The following is a 21120-nucleotide window of genomic DNA, read 5'->3' as shown; positions in this document are numbered from 1 at the left end:
CTACATTTAAAATTCGTAAGTTAAATTAAAATGTCATTAGTGCCCCCCCCCACTTGACATTTACTTTATACATGCTAATATGGACAAATTTGTCTGGTGACATACTCGATATAACCAATCATAGTTACACCAAGCAAAACCCAAAAAAATATAAAATAAAAAACTAGAAACCTTAATCTTAAAGGCTTAAACAACTGACTTTAAGTTTGAAAACTTCGGATAATTAAACTTTTTTTTTTTATAGGAGTTGAATCTTATTTAACTGCATGTTGCATAGCCCCTATGACCCTATTCACCAATCATTTTGGATAGCCCACAAGAAATTGTTTAAGGTAAAGATGGACTAACCCATGTATTGTGAATCTACAAATAGTGAAACATTGTGCTTCATTAGGTATAGTGATGCCTAGAACAATTATTTTTTTACTGAAAAAAAAAAAAAGAGAAATATGGGGAAAAATCTTGATTCCAACAGAAGTCAAAATCACTACATGGGAAAATTTGAAATTTTATATATTAAAAAGGGGAGAAAGAATGCTTCTTGATTATACTAACGTCTCGGTCTATGCACCAAGATCCAATTAAAAGGCAGGGGGCATCTTTTTTCTTGGCATCCCATGTCTGGACATTGGGCGCAATCGGATAACATCCTTTTCCCCATAATTTTTTCTTATCAATGTAGATCACATACCGATTCCAACCGGATTTTGGAGCTGATGATTCTGATCCTGAATTTGGAATCTTGTTGTGGGGCATAGCTTCCCAAGCAGGCAGAATTGAGGTGTACGTATCATACACCACAGCTTCTTCACTCCTTAAATCCATCGTGGCTCCTCTGTTTCTATCTCTGTTTACTTCTGTCCACATACTTCGGAGAATTTTTCATTATCATTATCAACCAAGCAAAACCAACCTATCCTCATATGCTCCGTTAAAGTTATAAGCACAGACTTGAAGACCCATGTCCGGAGGATGAGTGTGTTCTCTACCCAAATGCAAATTCTAAAAGCAACAACAGCCAAAGCTGCAACATTCAATCCAACCCTCTTCAAGGTACCCTGCTAATCATATTTTACAGTTGTGGAAGATTTTAAATCTATCAAGTATCAATTTTTATCTTGCTTCTTGTCTTCTTGTTCAGAATCTAATCAGAGAACCCAGTTTGATTTCTTCAAAACAGAACTCCTTCCTCAGGGGTCAATTCCATACCAAACATTTCCTTGAAATCACCTCAAGGCATAAATTGAGAAGCCAAGCAGGTAATCAAATGAAAAGGGATAGATTGAATTGGATTGGATTTTAGAGATTGATTTTCTGTTTTGCAAAGTTCCCTTTGAAAGAGAATTTGAGATACCCATTACCATAAAATTAAGAGTTATGATGTTGATTTGTTTTCTGGTGCTTACAGGAACAGTAGTTGTGCCTAGTTGTCTTCTTCCATTAACAGAGGAGAATGTTGAGAAAGTGCTTGAAGAAGTGCGGCCAGGCCTAATGGTAGATGGGGGCAACGTCGCACTACATGAGATCGATGGTCTTGTTGTGGTACTAAAGCTGCAAGGAGCTTGTGGTTCATGTCCAAGTTCAACTATGACATTGAAGATGGGAATTGAAACTCGTCTCAGGGATAAGATCCCTGAAATCCAAGAAGTGGAACAGATTATGGACACAGAAACAGGACTTGAGCTCAATGAGGACAACGTTGAAAAGGTAACTAAGATTCTAAGAACCATTCTTGTACCATGCAATCCCCTATGTATTCAGTACCTCAGATGTTTGATAGAATGCTCCCGTGAGTTCCCTTTACTGTTTGGTTACTCAATTACATAGAAGTACCAAGGAATGCTCATGGTTTCCTCTGGCAATTATATAAGCGCCAATTAATACAACAACTGCAACAACAATAACAGCTCAAGCCTTATCCCAATTAAATGGGGTAAGCTACATGGGTCACTGTCCTCCAATTAGTTCTATTTGACGTCATTCTTGATACTAGGCTTGAGATATGCATGTATTTCCTCACCACTTCTCTTAAGGTCATTTTAGATCTGCCCCTAGCTCTTTTAGATCTTTCAATTTAAACCAAGTCACTTCTCCATAATAGAGCATCTAAAGGTTTCTGTTGAACATGACCATGCCATTTCAATCGACTTTCTCATAACTTAACATGTATTGGAGCTACTCCCAAACCAGCTCTAATATGATCATTCTACTTTAAAACATAGCTTAAGTAGTAAACACCAATTAATAGTACCAATAAAATGTTCATTTAAAAAAAAAAAAAAAAAAAAAAAAAAAAAAAAAGACGTACCCAATGCACGAAGCTCTCACCACGGCAGGGTCTGAGGAGGGTTATAACGTACAGTCTTACCTCGCTTCTTTGTGAAGAGGTTGTTTTCCTGAATAAAATGCCAATTTAACAACAGGAAATTTAACTTCAAATAAAAATTGCTCTAATCTACTCTATTCATTTTCAGATTCTTTCAGAGATAAGGCCGTATCTTTCAGGCACAGGAGGTGGAGAGCTAGAGCTTATTCAGATAGATGGATATGTTGTCAAGGTCCGACTCAGTGGACCAGCAGCAGGTGTAATGACAGTCCGGGTTGCTCTAACTCAAAAATTGAGAGAAAAAATACCTGCAATAGCGGCCGTTCAGCTAACAGGAGAGTAACACTGAGAGTATCATTTTATTGTTTTGAGAACAGAAAAAGGAAAAGATATAATAGGTAAATTATACAAATCTTCTGCAACACAAGATTATAAATTGCAATCTTTGCACATGCTATGGACAGGTGAGACAATGGAGCACACACCTTTGGAGGCCCCCATTCTTGTCAGCCCTCTACCAAAAAAGAAAATTCTTAGCAGGCCTGGCCTGGTTTGCAACCTGTGAAGCTATGCAGTCTGCATGGAACCCCAGTTTTGGTTTGGTTTTTATTTGATTCAAGGCAAAATATGGTACAAATCGAAATCGAACTGAAATTGAATAATTTTTCATAATCTCAAAATCAAAATTGAACCGACTAAATTTTTTTATTTGGTTTAAATTTGATTTAAGTGAAAATAGCTTGTTCCTAATAAATTTGGGAAGGAAATTACTACCTCATGAATACATGATCCCACAGTTCCAATTCCAATAGCTTCCATCCCTTCTTACTCATCTCCATAAAGAAAACCATAGTACATAACTTCACACAACTTAGGCACTGATTGATAATGTTTTTGTTATTTCTGTGTCTAGAAACAGTAGAAACGGCTTTTCACGTTTCCGAGAACAAAAACGGATTATTTTGTGTTTTATAAACCTGTTTTTAGAAACTTTTTTTTTGTAGACATAATGCCACTAAAAACCCCAATAGTATTATCGGATGCCCAAAGGGGGGAGAGGGTTTGGTTGCCTCTTTTTAGGTTTAACTAGTTGAGAGATTAATTGGGCACAACAGCATTTTTTTTCTCTCTCAAATTCGTTTCTAGAAACGCTGAATTTTTGTCGAAGTTATTTATGGAATTGTAAATAGGCATAAATTTTGATTTATGTTTCTAGAAACAGATGAAACGGAACAACTTTATCAAAAACTTTTTAGGTTGTTTCTTGGTTTCTGGGAACAAGAAAACGCAGAAACGACAGAAACAAAACATTGTCAAACGGTGCCTTAGGTCTCTTTGATTTGATTTCTATTTGTATTTATCTGACCTATTTCTATTTTTAAAGGGATGTGGTATGATATATGATAACTATTTTTATTTATTATAAATCAAAATAAATCACAAATTACAAAGAGCCATGGGCCTCCAACGCCTATAAATAGAAGCTTCTTTCAGTTTGGCAAAGGGAAACAAGAAAGAGCTTTGAGTAACCATGGATATCGCTAGAAGACTTGAGAGAGTGGAGCAAGAAATACGTCAGGTGGAAAACGAGAAGCTCCAACGGGAGGATATAAATAGGTTATCCCACAATGGAACAAGCTACGCACCTCTACGAGCAAGTAAACTACCTATCTTCCCTCTTATCTTAACAAGCAAGCCAACCCCACCAACCTGACGAGAGGTTCCCTGGTTGCTCTCCGATCATAGTTCTATTCAATGGTGGATTTATAACTTCGTAACCTGAGTTTAGGCTGTCGTGTGAGTCTAAGGCAAGCGTGCCAATGCGTGCTAGGAGAAGTGGTGAGCTAATGCGGGCGTACTTGCTGCTATTAGAGGTGCGGAGCAGGGGATGAAAGTCACAGTTGTTTGCCCGGCCAGATAAATTGTAGCTTTTTGTGATTTATTGCTACAAATTATTTAATGCTATTTATTCGCAAACTTCTAATGAGCACGTGGTGATAGCTGCTCAAATGTAATAGTCTCATTTCAGACTAATTTTATAAAATTTTACCGGAACAATCTCTTCTTCCTCATTTCCTCTCTCTCTCTCTCTCTCTCTCTCTCTCTCTCTCTCTCTCTCTCTCTCTCTCTATAAAGTTGCTAGAAGGAAGGTTGGTATAGGAGGCGTTGAGCCTTGTGGACTCGGTGGAAGCCAGCTATGTTCACCTTCGTTGCAGGAATTCCAGCAATGTCCATTTTCAATTTCATTTGTTGCTTCTAATCCTAGGCCGAGATATCTTTTTCTTTTTCCATTTTTTTTTTTTTTTGGGGGGGGGGGGAGGTTGGGGGTTGCTTCTATGAAATGGGAAAGGGTACCATGAATATGTCTCACACATCAACTCTAATCCCTCTGTGGTATTCGACAAAATGTCATGGTGAAAGTTCATGTATGAAGTGGAAGCAGGGGGATTTTCTTATATGAAATGGGGAAGGGTACGTTGGATCTGTCTCACACACTAACTCCCTCTTTGGTATTCGATAAAATGCCACAGTGAATGTTCATGTATGAAGTGGAAGGTGGGTTGTTAAACCATGACCCTACCATGGCAGCTCTCCCACTACTCTGTTCCATTATTACCAATCGGATGAGACCCTATGCTATCTTTTTGTCATGAAGAGTTCTTTCAGGCTTTCTCAGTTTTTTCTTCTTCTTCCACATTTGTTGTAAGCACATCGCAGCTACCCATTTATTATTACATTCTTTCCTATAGGCCCAAGATCTACCCGTTCACATCCCCAATTAACCATAGTTCAAGCACAACGACCCACCTAACTTCCTAGACTCGACCCACCTCCTCACCTCAATGGAATGTACACCATTCTCTTTCTCTCTCTCTCTTTGGATTATCAAGTGATTGGATATAAAACACTTTATAATATTCTTAAATATAATTATATATTTTTTAATAATATTTAAAATACTTTGTAACTTTACAAAAAGACACCAATACTAGAATTTGTCCAATCGGCTTACAAGATGAGGGGACCCAAGACCATATCAACCAACGTCAATTCACATAGGAAACCGATATGGGATCAGACCCCATAAGTTGATACGGGATTGCAACATACAACCACATTTCTAAACCCGACGTCCACGTCGGCCCACTCCGGATCAGGTAGGGCGACAGGTAGCCCTTTCCTAGCAGTTTTCACTTTGGCACCAGGTCGCCCCTTTCGCACGCGGGTTGGGCCAAGGATTGGCTACTCTAATACCACTGTTACGGTCCTAAAAGAACTCAACCCCATAAATTAGCTTACAAGGTAAGGGGACCCAAGACTATATCAACCCACATCAATTCCTATGGGAAACAGATGTGGGATCAGCCCCCATAAACTAATATGCATGAGATCGTAACACTCCCTTTCAAGAAGTGGATACCATATCTAGCATCTCTTCCATCTCTAGTGGAACATTGTACGTGAAGTGTATCGATATGTAACCTATGTAGGCATCAACCTTTGGTACACCGTTGACACACATAACAATGGAAAGGGCCTCTCAAGTATAAGGACAAAGCAACTATCAAAGATTCTTATTGAACAAACAACCAAGGTTAATCTATACAAAAAACACGAACAATCAAGTTTAATACACACACATAAATTCTCACACTTCTATCATGCAATCTCATTGTTAAATATACAATGTGATCATAACCATCTGAACAGAATGCTCAATTTAATCCTTAGCTGTAAACACTTTAAGGTCATACCTTGGGCAACCATTGAACATAAAATATCAACGCAAATTAATAAATTCAATCATTATTAAAATAGATTTGATAAACACACATATAAATAACAGATATATCTAACGATCTTCCACTTGTACATCAAAGTCAAATGGCCTATCAATCTTACACTTATGTTCTCAATATGTTTATTAAATATAATTGGTGTAAATCCCTTCATCGAGGGATCTGATAAATTATTTGTAGTGTCAACTTTAGTAATCCAGATATTGCCACGTTTTATGATCTAGCTCCCTGATGAGATGATATTCCCACTCCACATGTTTATTTCTTTGATGTATTATGGGTTCCTTTACGTGATAACAACATTGTGTGTTGCAATAATTCATATAAAACATGAAGGCTAGTAAAGAATTTCCTCAACCACACACCCTCTTTGCCCACTTCAGAAGTTGTCATGTACTCTACTTCAGTGGAGTCTGTCGTTAGTTTTTGCTTGACACTCTTCTATATGACAATCACTCCTTTCATCATGAATAGCATACAAGAAGTAGGCTTTCTATCATCCTTATCAACCAAGAAATTAAAATGTGTATTGCAAAATGGATAGATTATTTCATCATACATTAGGAAACAATCCCTAGTCCTTCTCAAGTATTTCAACAACAACAACCATAACCTTATCCCAACTTGATGGGACCGGCTACATGGGTCGATATGGTCTTATATAGTAAGCATAAAAATAAATAGAAGTATCAAAAAGAAGCAAAATGAAGTAAAAGAGAAAAAGTCAAAGCATCATCATTGGAATATCCCTTACAAGGGGTTGGCTACATGAGTCATTGATCTCCATTTACCACTACCCACTATCATACTAGAATTGAGCCCTATCATCTGCATATCTTTTCTTACTTCAAGTATTTCATGATGCATTTAATAATAATCCAAGATTTTGGTCTAGGTTTTAATTGGTAATGACTCACTTTACCAACAACATGACAAATATCTGACCTAGTACACCGTGCAAATACACCACACTTTCCATCATCGAAGCATAGGGAACCTTCTTCATAGCCTCAACATCCTTTGAGAATCTGAAAACATTGTGACTTAGAAAGTGATGCCGTGTTTGGAAGGAACATTTCCCTTTTTAAATATTGTGTTCTAAATCTTTTTAGAATTTTATCATTATAATTGGACTATGATAATCCAACATCTTAAGCTTGCGATCTCTCATAAGATTGATGCCCAAGAAATAACTTGCATCTCTGTAGGTATACGGGTTTTCACAAAGAATCTTTGACACGTGCACCTCCATCCTCTTTGCTATTGTTGTCTCATCCTTGGACGGAAAGGAAAAGCAAGGGTGTAAGAGGGATAGGTTATTAAATTTTTTTTTTTTTAAGTCGCCACTTAGATAAGGATATAAGACCCACAAAATGTTTACAATAGGTTCCCCTCTGGGGAAGAGAACTCATGATGGATAAAATTGAAATCTAGTAATGGCAATTATATTGAACAACTAAGAAGAAGATATTCAAAATTTTCACACTAAAGAGGAAAGATAGGGAACTATAACTTGCCCCGATAGAAGAGGGAGTATTAGGGGTGTAAGTCCTAGCCCGCCCTAAGCCCGAACCCTATCTAACCTTATCTAACCCAGTTATGAGGGTCAATCTTAGGTTGGGCTGGGCATTAGGGGTGTAAGCCCTAGCCCGTCCTAAGCACGAACCCTATCTAACCTTATCTAACCCAGTTATGAGGGTTAATCTTAGGTTGGGCTGGGCCCGGGTTGAGACCTAGGCCCAACCCAACCCGATTTTAACCCTGATCTATTATTGTATTTAATAATAGTGGTCCCCTTCTCCTATGCCAACATCATGTATTACACAAGCGTTACACAAGCTATTTGTATGATTTCTGCTTACATCATGTGTTACACAAGCCATGTACTCTTACCTATTGAGCTAAGACGACCAAATGGCCACAAACTATTCCCTATTTTCTTGGTAGATTTCCCCTTTTTCTTTACACAGGCTATCTTTGTATCTCTCATCATGCATTGAGATGAACTTTAGATACAGTAGCAATCATGAAATTTGGGCCAAAATTTGGCCTGTCCAGTTTCTAAGAGGTGTGTTGATGCCAGGCGATTAAAATGTCTATCTTATAACCACATTGACAACCTTGCTTACTACAAATTTATGGACTAGGGTGGACAAGGGCTAACCATAATTTTAACATCTCCTATACCCCCTTCCTTTGGTAAGTGTAGGCTTAACATTTGCGGCCTTTTGTAAGAAAAAAGACAACAAAGGGAAATAATACAAGGCCAGTTAGGGTCAATCCAACCCAACCCTGAGCCCGGTAGGGTTGGGCCTGAGTGTGAATCCAACAGGGTTGGGTTAGGCTTGAGTTGAGTTTTTGGGGCCTAGGGTTAGGTTGGGGTTTTAAGAAACCCGACCCAACTCGACCCTGTTTCACCCTTAGGGACTATGTTACAGGGCGATACCAAAACCCTAATAAGACGTAAATCCATTACCCACTCTAACATCAATTTTTAGAGTTGATTTTTGATTACCGCGTCTTGTTAAATCTCTCTATTGCTCCCTTTTGTTGTAGTATTGGATCAGTGCCTTATGAGTAAGCCAAAATTGATAGCCTTATTTTCTATTACCTTGTATAGTTGTTTGTGAAATATTTCCTATACATCCCATTTAGGGCATGGTTCAAGTTAGCAAATCATCTTTGAGATTGGCCTCGATCGTTAGACTGCTCAGCTAGTATATGAAGTCATTTGAGCTCCTAAAGTTAGTCAATGTAGAAATTTCCCCAAACAGTCCCCTTCATGTGTTGCCCCAAATGGATGATTGTACTATGGCATGTGTGGCTTCTCATAACTAGTTGATATAAGCCAATGTATTGATAGTGGCTCTAGCAACATGCTGAGATATCAAACCCAAAAGTTTAAGTCCTCATGTACGAAACCCCAATTGAAAAATGAAGTAATCTAAGGTCTCGAAATTTAGTCGATGTGGGATTATTTTCAAGAAGACCCACTAGATGGTGGGCCATCTAGTTGAGATAGGTCAATAAATGCAAAATCCCCAAGTTCTAAGAGGTTCAAAAGGGTCGCTAAGAGTGCTCTATAAATCTAACAATTGAATCCTTTAATTAACACTTCATATTGCTCAATAGTGGACCACACAAAGAAGTCTCTCCTAAGTGAGGCCATATGAAGATCATTTCCATTGTTAAGTTTCCTGCCCAACATAAACACAAAATGATTCTCTCAAGATAATGTAAGATCTATCACTTTGGATCCAGATCCTCTCAAGTGCACCCAGTGCGCATCCAACAGCCAGAGATGTGTGTTCGGAAACTACCAACCTTCTGATGTGTGTTGGGTGCACTGGAGCACTAGAAAGGATCCGGGTCGCATCACTTCACTCCACTCTTACTCTTTTTATTTTTATTTTTTTTTTTTTTGGGGGGGGGGGGGGAGATGAGCATTAATTCAGTTGGAAGAAAGGATGTAGAGACCAAGAAGATACAATAAGATAGTCCATAATGATAGATAAAACAAGGTTTGTATATACAATCCATGAAAAAGAAAGAAACTACGTGATCAATAGCAACAAAATGATTGTCCAACAAATTATATGAACATACATAAAACAAATCCATCATATATTTTTTTTCCCCCATTCCTTATTTGCCATGGAACCTAGCAATGTCTTGCTCTACTTGGCCTGGCAAAGAAGAAATGGGACAAAGACCCGTTTGCCATGAATAGGTATTCACACATGATAACTAGCTAGGAACACCGGTCACCAGCATTGCTTTTAAATCCTTCCTTAGAATCTTGCCAGATGGAGCTTTTGGGATTGCATCTATGAAAAAGACCCGTTTGATCCTCTTGTAAAATATCACCTGCACCAGTAGCAACCCCAAGTTATATACCTACATTTTAGGTTAACTTTGCCTTGATATCTATGTTTACAGATTGGGCCAAGCTGGACCGGGCTAAGATGGAACTAACTCAACTATGGATTGCACTTTTAGATCTTGGGCTGGATTTGGGCTGTGAATCCCATTGTCAAGTTGGATCCAATCCAATCTAACAAAAGACCTAAGCCCATTAATTTAAGGGTATGAAAAAAATAAATATTTTGTGTAATTTAGAGGTGTGAAATAAGAGCCATTAAAATGTTAAATGATATATTTAATGAGGAGAAAGAAGTGGTCCACATATATAATAATGAGAGAGATTGGGAAAAGAATAATACGCTTTTGGCGTATACTTCATTTTCCCATAATTTATAGGTAAAAGAAGCCTAGAGGGCAGTGTGGCCCTTACGAAAGGTGGAAATGCCGCCACTATTGATGCTTCCACACATGCTCCCATTGGCCCCCGTGTTGGCGTTGCTGGGGCCATGCTACCTTTTATAGAACCCTCACACTAATTTATAATACAAGAAAAGGAAAAAAGAAAACTTCCTAGTTTTGTGACCCATGTGCCTAAACATAAGGCATGCAAAATTACCATCCAGCCCCTGTTAAATAAAAAAATATCATTCATGCTGATGCCCTTGTGCGTTCTCATTGATCCTCATGCTGGTGCAAGGGCCACGCAACCAGGCTCCATTCTCTTACCCTATATGAAATATATGTATGTATACCTTTATGATAGTTGTATACATAACACATATAATCATAATTCAGGCTCTGGTTGGTTGGGCTGTCAGTCTGGGTAGAGCTCAACCCAGTGGAGATAATTTGAGGCTGGGCGAATTGGGCCTTGGGCATAGAGGTTGTGACTTCGAATTCTAATCAGGTTGGGCTTGGGCTGTGGCTCTACTGAACCCAACCCATCTGAATTACATCCCTATCAACTTCCATGTTTTTTGAATCCATACCTGTTTTGAGATATAATCCTTGATCTCATCTTCTGTGACATTACAACCGTTGGATCTAACGACAAATGCAACTGGAACCTCGCCGGCAGCTTCGTCATTCATGCTGGATAATGGTGAAGAAAACCGGATTAGAGTCCAGTTAAATGATTTGGATATATATAGGCTGTGTTTGATATGCATTCATAGAATAGATTTTAGATCTAGAACGCATTTTAAAAAAATAGATTTCAAAATGCGTTCGAGTCCCAGAATTTATTCCGAGTATCAAACTGTCATAAACTACTAATTGAGACTAATATTGTTAGGTGACTCACGGGACAACTGCAGCATCAGAGATTTTGGGATGAGTGATGAGAATAGCTTCGAGCTCGGCGGGGGCCACTTGGAACCCCTTGTACTTGATCAGTTCTTTCAATCGGTCCACGATGAAGATCTCACCATCATCGTCGATGTAGGCGATGTCCCCAGTGTGTAACCATCCATCTTTGTCAATAGTTTTCTTTGTACCCTCCGGGTCCTTCAGATAACCTGAACACAAAATACAAGGATAAATATGTCATTTTCCTTAAAAAAAAATAGTACCCTGGAGACTTGAGCTTGAAGTAGAGTTTCAACAGGCCGGGCTGGACCCATGGTCCCGGGCTCAACCCAAGCCCAGACTTTCTCTCGGTTGGGTTGAGATATTTTAAACCCAAGCCCACCATCCCATCCATCCATCAAAAGTGGTCACCAGGTCGTGAGGGTCATCTCTAGCATGGTTTTAGTTATTGGTATCGCCTTACCCAAAAAAAAAAAAAAAAAAAAAAAGTTATTGGTATCGGTTCAGTATTGAACGTGCCGGTAATGAAACCAATACCATGATTCGTATCAGTCTACAGTTTCACTCTAAAGAAATACCAATATATACCTTTTTTTTTACATTTTTATCCTTTATCCATACAGTATTGGTGACTCATATCAGATCAACATCAATATCGATATCAGACGATACTCTAGTTGCTACTTGCTAGCTGAAGATGCGTGAGACAAAATAAGGGAGGGTCTCACAAGGAAAAAGATCCTCTTCAATTGTTGGGCTGCCCAATTAGCCCTTCGATAGCTGGATGGACATGAAAAGCGTGCCATGTGTTGGATGGATGTCAGATCCCTCCTAGCTAATTAGTCACTAATTGAACAGCCCAATAATTAGAGAGGAGTCAGATACGTCCCATAGTCTCTAGCAGTTCCAACACCCTTATCGGATCCTCTCCAGAGCATCGATCTCCTAGGTCGCACCCATAGTTACCTTGGCTATCGACATGTGTCTAAGCATCAATCCAACGACTATATTTTTACCGATTAGAACAGAGACACCACACTGAAAATCATTAGATCAACACCTAAACACATGTCGATCACCTAAGTAACTATGAACGAACCTGGACAATCAGCGCTCGGGAGAGTAATCGGATCCTCATTGATATGGACCGTATGGAGGAATTGGGAATTCTTGGTGAGTATAAAATTACTAATTTAATTAAAATGGTAACTATATCGTCAGCATATCGTGCTGGTATCGTCATGGAGCACTATATAAAATCTCAACTATCAGTACGGTGGGCCCCCATCCCATAAAAGTGGGGGATATATGGAAAGAAAATTGTGTATTCATGGAAATATAGTATACTTCTAACCAGACCTACTTGCCACCTAGAAGATTTGAACCCTCTCATGGCTGTTCCCCCCTCCCATTTGTTTCAACTCTTGTTTTTATTTGTTTATTTATATCAAAATGGAGATTGAAATGTGAGTTTAAATTTGTAGAATATCATACAAATAATTGTGTAATTATATGATTTATTTATTATAATTATAATATAAAAAAAATTTCTATTTTGAGGCAAGAGGTGGAGAAAGTCTCCACCAAGAGGTTCATCTAATTGAACAAGGTATGGACATGACAAACTCCTCACATATGAATAGGCTATCTACCATGGGGACTCTCTATTCACAAAATTTTGGACTAATCTAACTTATCATGTGGCTATAAAAGGGATAGATCATGTAGATAAGACTCTCCTTAATTGCGGAGGAAACTTTTTATTATTATAAAAATCCCAATAAACTTTCTTAAAGTGGAAAGAAAATTTTATTAGAAAATGCTATATTGTACATGATGTGTTTCATTTTTTTTTTTTTTTTTAGTAAAATGAGGTGTTTCATTTTTTATTTATTTATTTGTGAGATGTTTCAATACCATAAAAAGAACACGAGGTGTTTCTCGGGCTACTCCCTTAAGAATCTTTTATAATTTTTTTCTTTATCTGAAAAGAAAAAAAATACCTATGTTACAGGGGTAGGAAACACCATATGTTGGGGAGAACTCTTTTTCAACTTATTTATGTGTAAGCTTAAAAAAAGGTTCTCTGAGCCGCTGCAAAGGATATGCTTGCACTCACTCTCTTCCCTCCTGTATAAAAAGACTTTTCTATCCCATTTATTTATGAAAATTTTCATCACTCCTTCATTGATGTTCTTTCTTAATTTGCAGTGACTGAAACCTCATACACAAGACACATTTTTTTTTTTTTAATATTTTTTTTTAACACTTCTCTTCTTCTTATCACACCTGAATGACTGAGACAGAGATACGAGATCTTCTGTCGCATACACCATTTTGTCCATTGAAATCTGTCTCGTGATAATTATATCTATAGATACCAAAATAAGGATTTCTTATCATAGTCTAAAAACTAATAATAATGGAGGTGGTGGGAAAATATAATATTATTGAGTGCAAAGCCACCAAGAAAGAGAAGCGCTTTAGTGGGAACTTGTTAATGCTAAGGGTTGAAAGTGGAGTCTTCTTACAAAAAGAAAAATAAGACAAATGAGGAGGACCATCATTGTCTTAGGTTCACCAACCCCACCAATTAACTAGGAGAGAGAGAGAGAGAAAGAGAGTGTGACTTCTATCCAAAAAGAGAGAGAGCATGGTTTTCTCTCCTTCTAAGTGATGGATTCGTTGGTTGGTGATCAATCAGAGAGGGAGAGAACGCGTAGTTTTCTTTCCTCGTATATATATATATATATATATATATAGAGAGAGAGAGAGAGAGAGAGAGAGAGAGTAGTTGAAGTGTCCTCCTTTCTTAATGAGATGGATTAGTGGATTAGTTGGGTGGTAATCAGTCAACAGAAGTTACTGTATATATATATATATATATATATTTTTTTTTTAGGGAGTTGGGGAGCAAGGATCAAGTCATTGTACGAGATCTATACGAGAATACGAGAACAATATGGTGTCTGATTCAAACATGAAATCCACTTAGTGTAAAAACTTATTATAGAAGAGAGAACAAACGGATTCCATGTCTAGATCAAGTGTCGTAAAAAAAAATGATTATCATATGAAGACCTGATCGAGATTGGGGGAAGGGGGAAGTAAGGCCTAAAAACTAGTTGGAGTAGTTTAATTTATAGAATTATGAGTTATCTTAGGAAGTGTTTACTGGTATACGTTCAAAGCAATCAATTTCTGGGTCCCATACAAGTATGATTTCAAGCCAAAGATTTGTTATCTACATCTGTTGATTAGCTTGATATGATCACCAGATATTATTATTCTTGCCAAGTCGCCAACCTTATAAAGATAAATTATATTAAGTTTTTAAACTTTTAGTTGTTAATTGACAATTACGTTCTCCCTACTTTAGGTGGCTAGTCCCTCTTTATCTTTAATTCCACCTAATAGGGTACTCTCTCTTCGAAGATTTTATCCGGATTTATTGAGATTTTAATCTAATCAAAAGATGATCAGCACACATAACCACTATGATTAGTTTTGTTTCTCCATGTATGGGTAGATTACCTTTATATATATATATATATATATATATATATAAGAGTTAATTAGCTTCCATATTGTTAATGACTGAGTTGGAATCCTTATTAATTCCCAGAAAAGCAAGAAAAAGCTTTTTAAAGTACCCATATATTGTCAATGGCTTTTTTTTTTTTTTTTTTTTTTTAACCAAGGTGTCTTACGCACACCTCGACTAATCCTCAGAGAGACTAGCACAGCAACCCACCGCCATGATCTCCACATAAATAGCAGATGCACAGATGATGAATCGAACCTAAGATCGTGCTCCTAATCCACACAATCCCCAGTTTGCCCTAACTATCTTGGCAACCCACGGGTGGGTATAGAATAAATAAGAAAACACACACACACACTCATACAATGCGTACGATAGGGTTCGATTCCACAACCTCCTCCCCTGGGTGCCGACTCCACAAGCCGAAGGTACCACCACTAGTCTAGAATAATTGATTCAAATTAGATAGAATTAGGTAGCTAGTCAAATTAGTCCAAGACGAACCATACAGAAAAATAGTAGAGCGAAAAATCAGGCGTCCACCTACGGCATAGCCATCATCAAAAAACCCTAATTTACAGAAAAATTTTTTTTTTTTAAATTAAATAAAATTTTTGCAACCTCACTTTCGACATGACCATCAGCGAAGAGAAAGATAATTAATTAATATTTTCTTACTGATTCTTAGAAAAAAAAAAATAGTCATATTAGGCCATAGTTACCTGGGCAAGCTTGGCATTTGGAAGCTTAGCTCTAAATGCATCTTCAAGGTCCTTGCCTACCGGTGCTGCACCAGACATCACCATCCTAATCGAGGATAAATCGTAATTATCAACCTCATTACATTTGCTAATCGCCAAGACGACCGGCGGAACCATCGGCGCCACCGTCACCTTATATTTCTCCACCAGCTCCATAAATAGCACAAGATCAAACTTCTGCATAATCAGAATCGTTGAGCCAACTCGTATCCCACCGAGTAACACCACAGTGAGAGCATATATGTGGAACATAGGTAACAAACCAAGCAACACATCCTCACTACTGAAATACAAGTTAGGATTCTCTCCATCCACATGTTGAGCAATACTTGTTATCAAGTTCTTGTGACTCAACATAACCCCTTTAGGTAACCCAGTGGTCCCTGATGAGAAAGGTAAAGCAACTATGTCATTAGGGTCCACTTCCACACTAGGCATATCATCTGGATCGGACTGAGTCAACTCAGAGAAATGGAAACAACCCTCTTGAACCGAGTCGATACACACAATCTTAATATCATTCTCTTGGGCTAAATCTTTAACCTTCTCAACATAACAAGCTTGAGTAATGATCATTTTAGCATCAGAGGCTTTTACTTGCTTTGCTATCTCGGCTGGTTTAAAGAAAGGATTGGCTGTGGTGGTGATGGCACCACGAAAGGAAGCGCCGAGGAATGAGAATGCAAATTCCGGCGAGTTGGGTAGTAAAAGCATGATTACCTGACCTCGTTGGATGCCCATTTTGTTCAGGCCGGCGGCTACTTTTCGAGACATGATCTCCACGTCAGCGTAAGTGTAGGTTTGGCCTGTGGCACTGTCGATGAGACATGGGCGTGAGCTGAATTTTGGTAAGTTTTGGAAGATATATGAATGTAGAGGGAGAAAGTTTGGAATGTAAATATCTGGGAGTTTTGATCGGTAAATGAACTCTTGTTCATCTTTTGCAGGAGCCATTAGAACAATTGAGGCAGACAAGAAGGCTAAAAGAGAGAGAGAGAGAGAGAGAGAGAGAGAGAGAGAGAAGAGAGAATTTTTTGGTGTTTAATGAGAAAGAATGGAATAGAAAGGTTTATATATATATATTCTCATGGGTAGTAGGTAAGGATTTTGTCATTATAGATGGAAGTTTGGTAAGGGTTTTCATAAAATTAGTGGTTGGAAGAAAGTGTAGACTCTGTTTGGAAGAAAAAAGATGAAACCTAGGCCAGGGCCCAGGGGTTTCAAGACGTGTGCTAGTGGGATTTCCACTTTGTCAGTTACGGATTATTTGGAGCATGCACTGCCGCGACAATGCATATATGCCACTTTTTTTTTTTGGTAGAACACATATGCCACTTCAAAGACCGGGGAAGAGAATTTACAAAAATAAATCTATCTAATCTATAGGAGAGCGGATCTCGTATGAGAATTATTCTTCTTGTATTTTTCTTATGTGAAGATCAGAATCACATAAAAAATGTATTCGAATTCCACAGTCAGTCTATAATGTTTTCTCGTCTGTTGTGACGTAGGGGTTACAATAGTAACAACTTTACATGTCAAAAGTTAAAAAGGTTTCTATTCTTACAAAAGCACTTACCATGTATATTACAAAAGTAAATGTTATTTTACCAAAAAAAGATACTATTTGCATATATTTATTACCTCCATTATGTTTTGATTACTGCCTAGTCAGAATAATTACTAGAGATTTCTATTCCCTTTCATATCCCCAGGAAGTATCTATCAATGACATGTAAAATAGTTTATCCGAATTTCATTCTTGCTTTTAGCCTTGTGTAATTCATGTCTATTTGAATAGAATTATTTTTACCCAAATAATAATAATAATATAAATAAAAAATACATAGGTTTCAAACTTTCAAAGGATATGAACTCACGAATAATTTGCCAGGTCTCATATGTTTAGAAAACAAGACTTGTTAAGGAATACCCTATATACATGCCATACTTGTAATATTTTTTATAATCCTTGTACTATCTTCCATACTTGTACTATTCGTGTAGTGTACCTGTATTAATGAAGTACAATCTAATTACATCTCTGCTTTGCATGCCTTGCACTCATTGCACCACATCTATGTGCAAATAGTAGGTGGATCAGAGGCATACTTGTTATATCTCGATCCAGCATGAAGGCAGAGTATCGTGCCATCGCTGATACAATCTTTGAACTTCTTTGGTTACATTGGCTACTTGAAGACATAAGAATGACTCATTTCAATGATAGTATTATTGTTAATTTGATAATAGAACTATTCAGATTTCCCACAATGATGTTTTTCATGAGCACACCAAACACATAAAGAATGATGGTCACTTTGCATGTTAACATTTTGTTCATGGCACTCTTCGCTTAGTACTACATCTTTTGATAGGACTGTCAACATCTTCATGACCAAAGCTCCTATCTCAGGATCTTTTCATACTCTAGTTTCCAAACTCAAGTTGGAATCAACTCTCCCACATTGAGTTTAAGGGGGGATGTTAAGGAATATCCTATATACATACCATACTTGTATTATCATGTATTATCTTTATATTCACTCCCTTTTACATTTGTATACTTATATTATTGGTGTATTGTATGTGTATTGTACACTCCCTTGATCTATATGTAGGTCCTCTCTTACACACACACACACACACACACACAAATGTATTGAAAGACAATCTGATTCCATCTCTTCTATCAAGACTGATGTCTAAAATGGTCTCTCACCCTAAATGGGTGTGTTTTTCCTTCACATACGATACGGAGGAAAGCATTTTTTGTACCTCAATCATCAAAGGAAAATCATCTTATTATGTAATAATGTAAAGAGAAAGTTGCCTTCCATCGTGGGTGAAGGAAAGTATTCCCATCTATGGTTATTATTTCTTTGCCCCTTAGCAGAAGAAGTCAAAATAATTCTTCCCCTCATAATAATGCATGTACCAATACACTATGACTCATAGTGAAGACCTTTTTTCACTGTGGATGAAGTGAAGCTAGGTCCCTTAGATTTGTCCAATGAAGCTTTTGAAATACTATTTAAACTCATAGTGACCACTCCAACAAATCATCCAGTTATTATAATTTATTAAAGAAAATTTTGCTCAAGTTAATTTATTATCTAGATGGAACAGATAAATACCAATTCTCACATTATAATTTAATGGAAAATTTTATAATGAATTAGATCATCATGCCACATGACTCTTCTCATCTGTTATATGAACTGATGATTAGGAAAAAATTATAATGAACTAGAGCATCATGCCACATGACTTTTCTCATCTATTATATTAACTGATGATTTGGCAGTTTGATCATTACAAAGGCTCTTTCCACAGGGTTTCCGAATGGTTTTGGTGGATTTCTTATCAAGGTTGACTTTTCAAACATTTTTTTAAACTTCATATCAACAATTGAAGATGATAGATTCGTTTAAAATCTTGACTATAATTCACACTGATATAAATAATACTGGTCAAATTTGAAACCAACTAAAATATAAGTTGGAAGTATGTCGAAAGAGGCTCTACTTAAGAGTGAAACTAAAGACTATATCTATTCCACTAAAACAAATGTGAAACTAAATTCTTGACCAAACAAGGGGAAAAATGAAAAACGAAATATTTTGAGCACGATCCTTTATTATGCATACAAGTGTTGTATAAGAAACGAGACTTTATGTCTATTTGATAATTGTAGGTACAAACGAAATCATACACAATTGTGCATAAAACTTCGGGAAAATTACATGATTACCCACTTTTGGGATTCCCTTTACAAAATTAGAGACAAAAAGTTTTGGTCAACAAAAATACCCAAAATTATGTTTGGGTTTACAAAACTATCCACCTAAAGTTTCAGTTAACAAAAATACCAAAAATCAGGATTGGGTTTACAAAACTACCAAAAATAGTGATTCTTCATCTTTCACATAAAATCATGTATTTTTTTAGGAAGATGGATAGATATGCTGCCGATATCAAGTATGCTAGCGGATAGCACCAATATGAAAACATGATGGAATATCATTAAGAAAGGATATGGAGGTTATTTCAGAAAGAATGAAGAAAGAGATAGATACAATGGGTACTAGTATACTTGATATCAACGGTATACCTAATTTTTTTCTATTTTTTTATTATTAAAACTTTGAATGGGTAGTTTTGTGAACCTAAATTCACTTTTGTGTATTTATATTAACTTAAACTTAAAATGAGTAATTTTGTAAAAAAAAATCTAATTTTAAGTATTTTTGTTGATCAAAATTTAAAGTGGGTAATCATGTAACTTTTTTTAAAAACTTGTCCTTACAAATAAGTATGGAATCAAAAATTCCATCGATTGGTAGGTAGGGTGCTCCCCTCCTATTCTTTTGTCTATTTATTTATTGCATCGAGGCCAATGATGGTCTGCGACGATGAATTGGATGTCAAAGCTGTCGGCTAGAGATTACAATGCCTCCAAATTGCATGGCTGTAATCAATGCTTCACCAACCTCAAGGACAGGTACCTCTGTGGTTGGTAAGATAGTGATTCTTTGGTAGCGTGTTATAAGATAAGAACTTAGATTTTATGACCTGACTATCCGAAAAATTATAATAAATCGATCAAATTTGGGTACACTCAGATAGCAGGTAAAATCTGATCATTCCAATAATTATTGGTTTCAGTTTTCACTTTTGCAAACCAAACCCCTCATCGCCCCGAAATTGGACTAGATAGATATATAGAACATGGGTGTGTGTTTTTTATGTGCAAGAATCAACATAAGCGTACGAAAAAGTATTTATAAAGGTCTTGTTTTCCATCTTATGAGAAATGGGTCGATCATTTTATTTCCTGTGTATTTAGATGTAGGAATCACAATACTTATAAATATCATTTTATCAGAAAAACGTGAATGTAAGAATTCTGTTAGTTGACATAAGAAATATTAGATTCATGGATCAATGGGAGAATGAATGTATGAGAACATCTTTAGCGTACAATGGGAGTAAAGAAGTCTTTTTGCACTCATCTTAGTTTGGGCGTTTATTATGCCAAATTGGCAATTTTTTTTTTTTTTTGCCCTCATAAAACATATACAATTATAAGCTGAAACCAAGTCAAATTGACTATTTAACAAGTTTGGATCAGCTCCCCACATAAGGAAAAAAATACCCTGCACATGAAATTCCATCGTCCAAGGAGTTACTTAGAACAGAACAAGTCAGAACAATTATTTCGCCCTAGACTTGTGATCTAGTACCTCCTGTTGTTAAATGCTCATTGGCATTCACCTCTTACAATAGAAGATCTAGACTACATTGAAAGTAGGTATAACCTCTCAAAGTCTTTCTCTTTTTGACATTTTCTCTTTTAGGAATTTAGTTCATGGCCTATACTAAGACCATATCAAGTCCTATGGGATAATTTTGCATCCTAATATTTCGATACCAAATTTTTTACTCTTTTACCCTTGAGGGGGGACTAACAAGAAATCTATTATTGAACTTGTCCAACTTTTCAATTGAGATCTA

At 36.9% G+C, this 21120-nt stretch overlaps 2 protein-coding genes across 2 annotated transcripts; one reads left to right on the top strand and one right to left on the bottom strand.

Annotated features, from left to right (window-relative positions):
• The first annotated feature begins 839 nt into the window (after window positions 1–839).
• On the top strand, window positions 840–2778 carry LOC122063274 (nifU-like protein 3, chloroplastic). Its single transcript, XM_042626979.1, has 4 exons — window positions 840–1053; window positions 1142–1259; window positions 1409–1707; window positions 2475–2778. The coding sequence occupies exons 1-4, from the start codon at window positions 973–975 to the stop codon at window positions 2667–2669; spliced, it is 693 nt and encodes a 230-aa protein (XP_042482913.1). The 5' UTR covers window positions 840–972; the 3' UTR covers window positions 2670–2778.
• A 6833-nt stretch (window positions 2779–9611) lies between these two features.
• LOC122063275 (4-coumarate--CoA ligase 2-like) lies at window positions 9612–16657 on the bottom strand. Its single transcript, XM_042626980.1, has 4 exons — window positions 15556–16657; window positions 11294–11529; window positions 10980–11082; window positions 9612–9993 (listed from the first exon to the last, which is right to left on the bottom strand). The coding sequence occupies exons 1-4, from the start codon at window positions 16555–16557 to the stop codon at window positions 9874–9876; spliced, it is 1461 nt and encodes a 486-aa protein (XP_042482914.1). The 5' UTR covers window positions 16558–16657; the 3' UTR covers window positions 9612–9873.
• Between the last annotated feature and the right edge of the window lie 4463 nt (window positions 16658–21120).

The sequence above is a fragment of the Macadamia integrifolia genome, unplaced genomic scaffold (genome assembly GCF_013358625.1).
Source record: "Macadamia integrifolia cultivar HAES 741 unplaced genomic scaffold, SCU_Mint_v3 scaffold1276, whole genome shotgun sequence".
NCBI classification, from domain to species: Eukaryota; Viridiplantae; Streptophyta; class Magnoliopsida; order Proteales; family Proteaceae; genus Macadamia; species Macadamia integrifolia.
Note: the sequence above shows the minus strand (reverse complement) of the source record. Positions and strands in the feature narration are given on the sequence as shown.

What these genes read in the sequence shown, in the direction of transcription:
- LOC122063274 (XM_042626979.1), top strand. Translation starts at nt 973, where the DNA reads ATGAGTGTGTTCTCTACCCAAATGCAAATTCTAAAAGCAACAACAGCC. An exon ending in TCAATCCAACCCTCTTCAAG is followed by an intron (nt 1,054 to 1,141) that starts GTACCCTGCTAA and finishes CTTCTTGTTCAG; the next exon opens with AATCTAATCAGAGAACCCAG. An exon ending in ATGAGGACAACGTTGAAAAG is followed by an intron (nt 1,708 to 2,474) that starts GTAACTAAGATT and finishes ATTCATTTTCAG; the next exon opens with ATTCTTTCAGAGATAAGGCC.
- LOC122063275 (XM_042626980.1), bottom strand. Translation starts at nt 16,557, where the DNA reads ATGGCTCCTGCAAAAGATGAACAAGAGTTCATTTACCGATCAAAACTC. An exon ending in TCTGATGCTGCAGTTGTCCC is followed by an intron (nt 11,083 to 11,293) that starts GTGAGTCACCTA and finishes ACCATTATCCAG; the next exon opens with CATGAATGACGAAGCTGCCG. An exon ending in AGGATTATATCTCAAAACAG is followed by an intron (nt 9,994 to 10,979) that starts GTATGGATTCAA and finishes CTACTGGTGCAG; the next exon opens with GTGATATTTTACAAGAGGAT.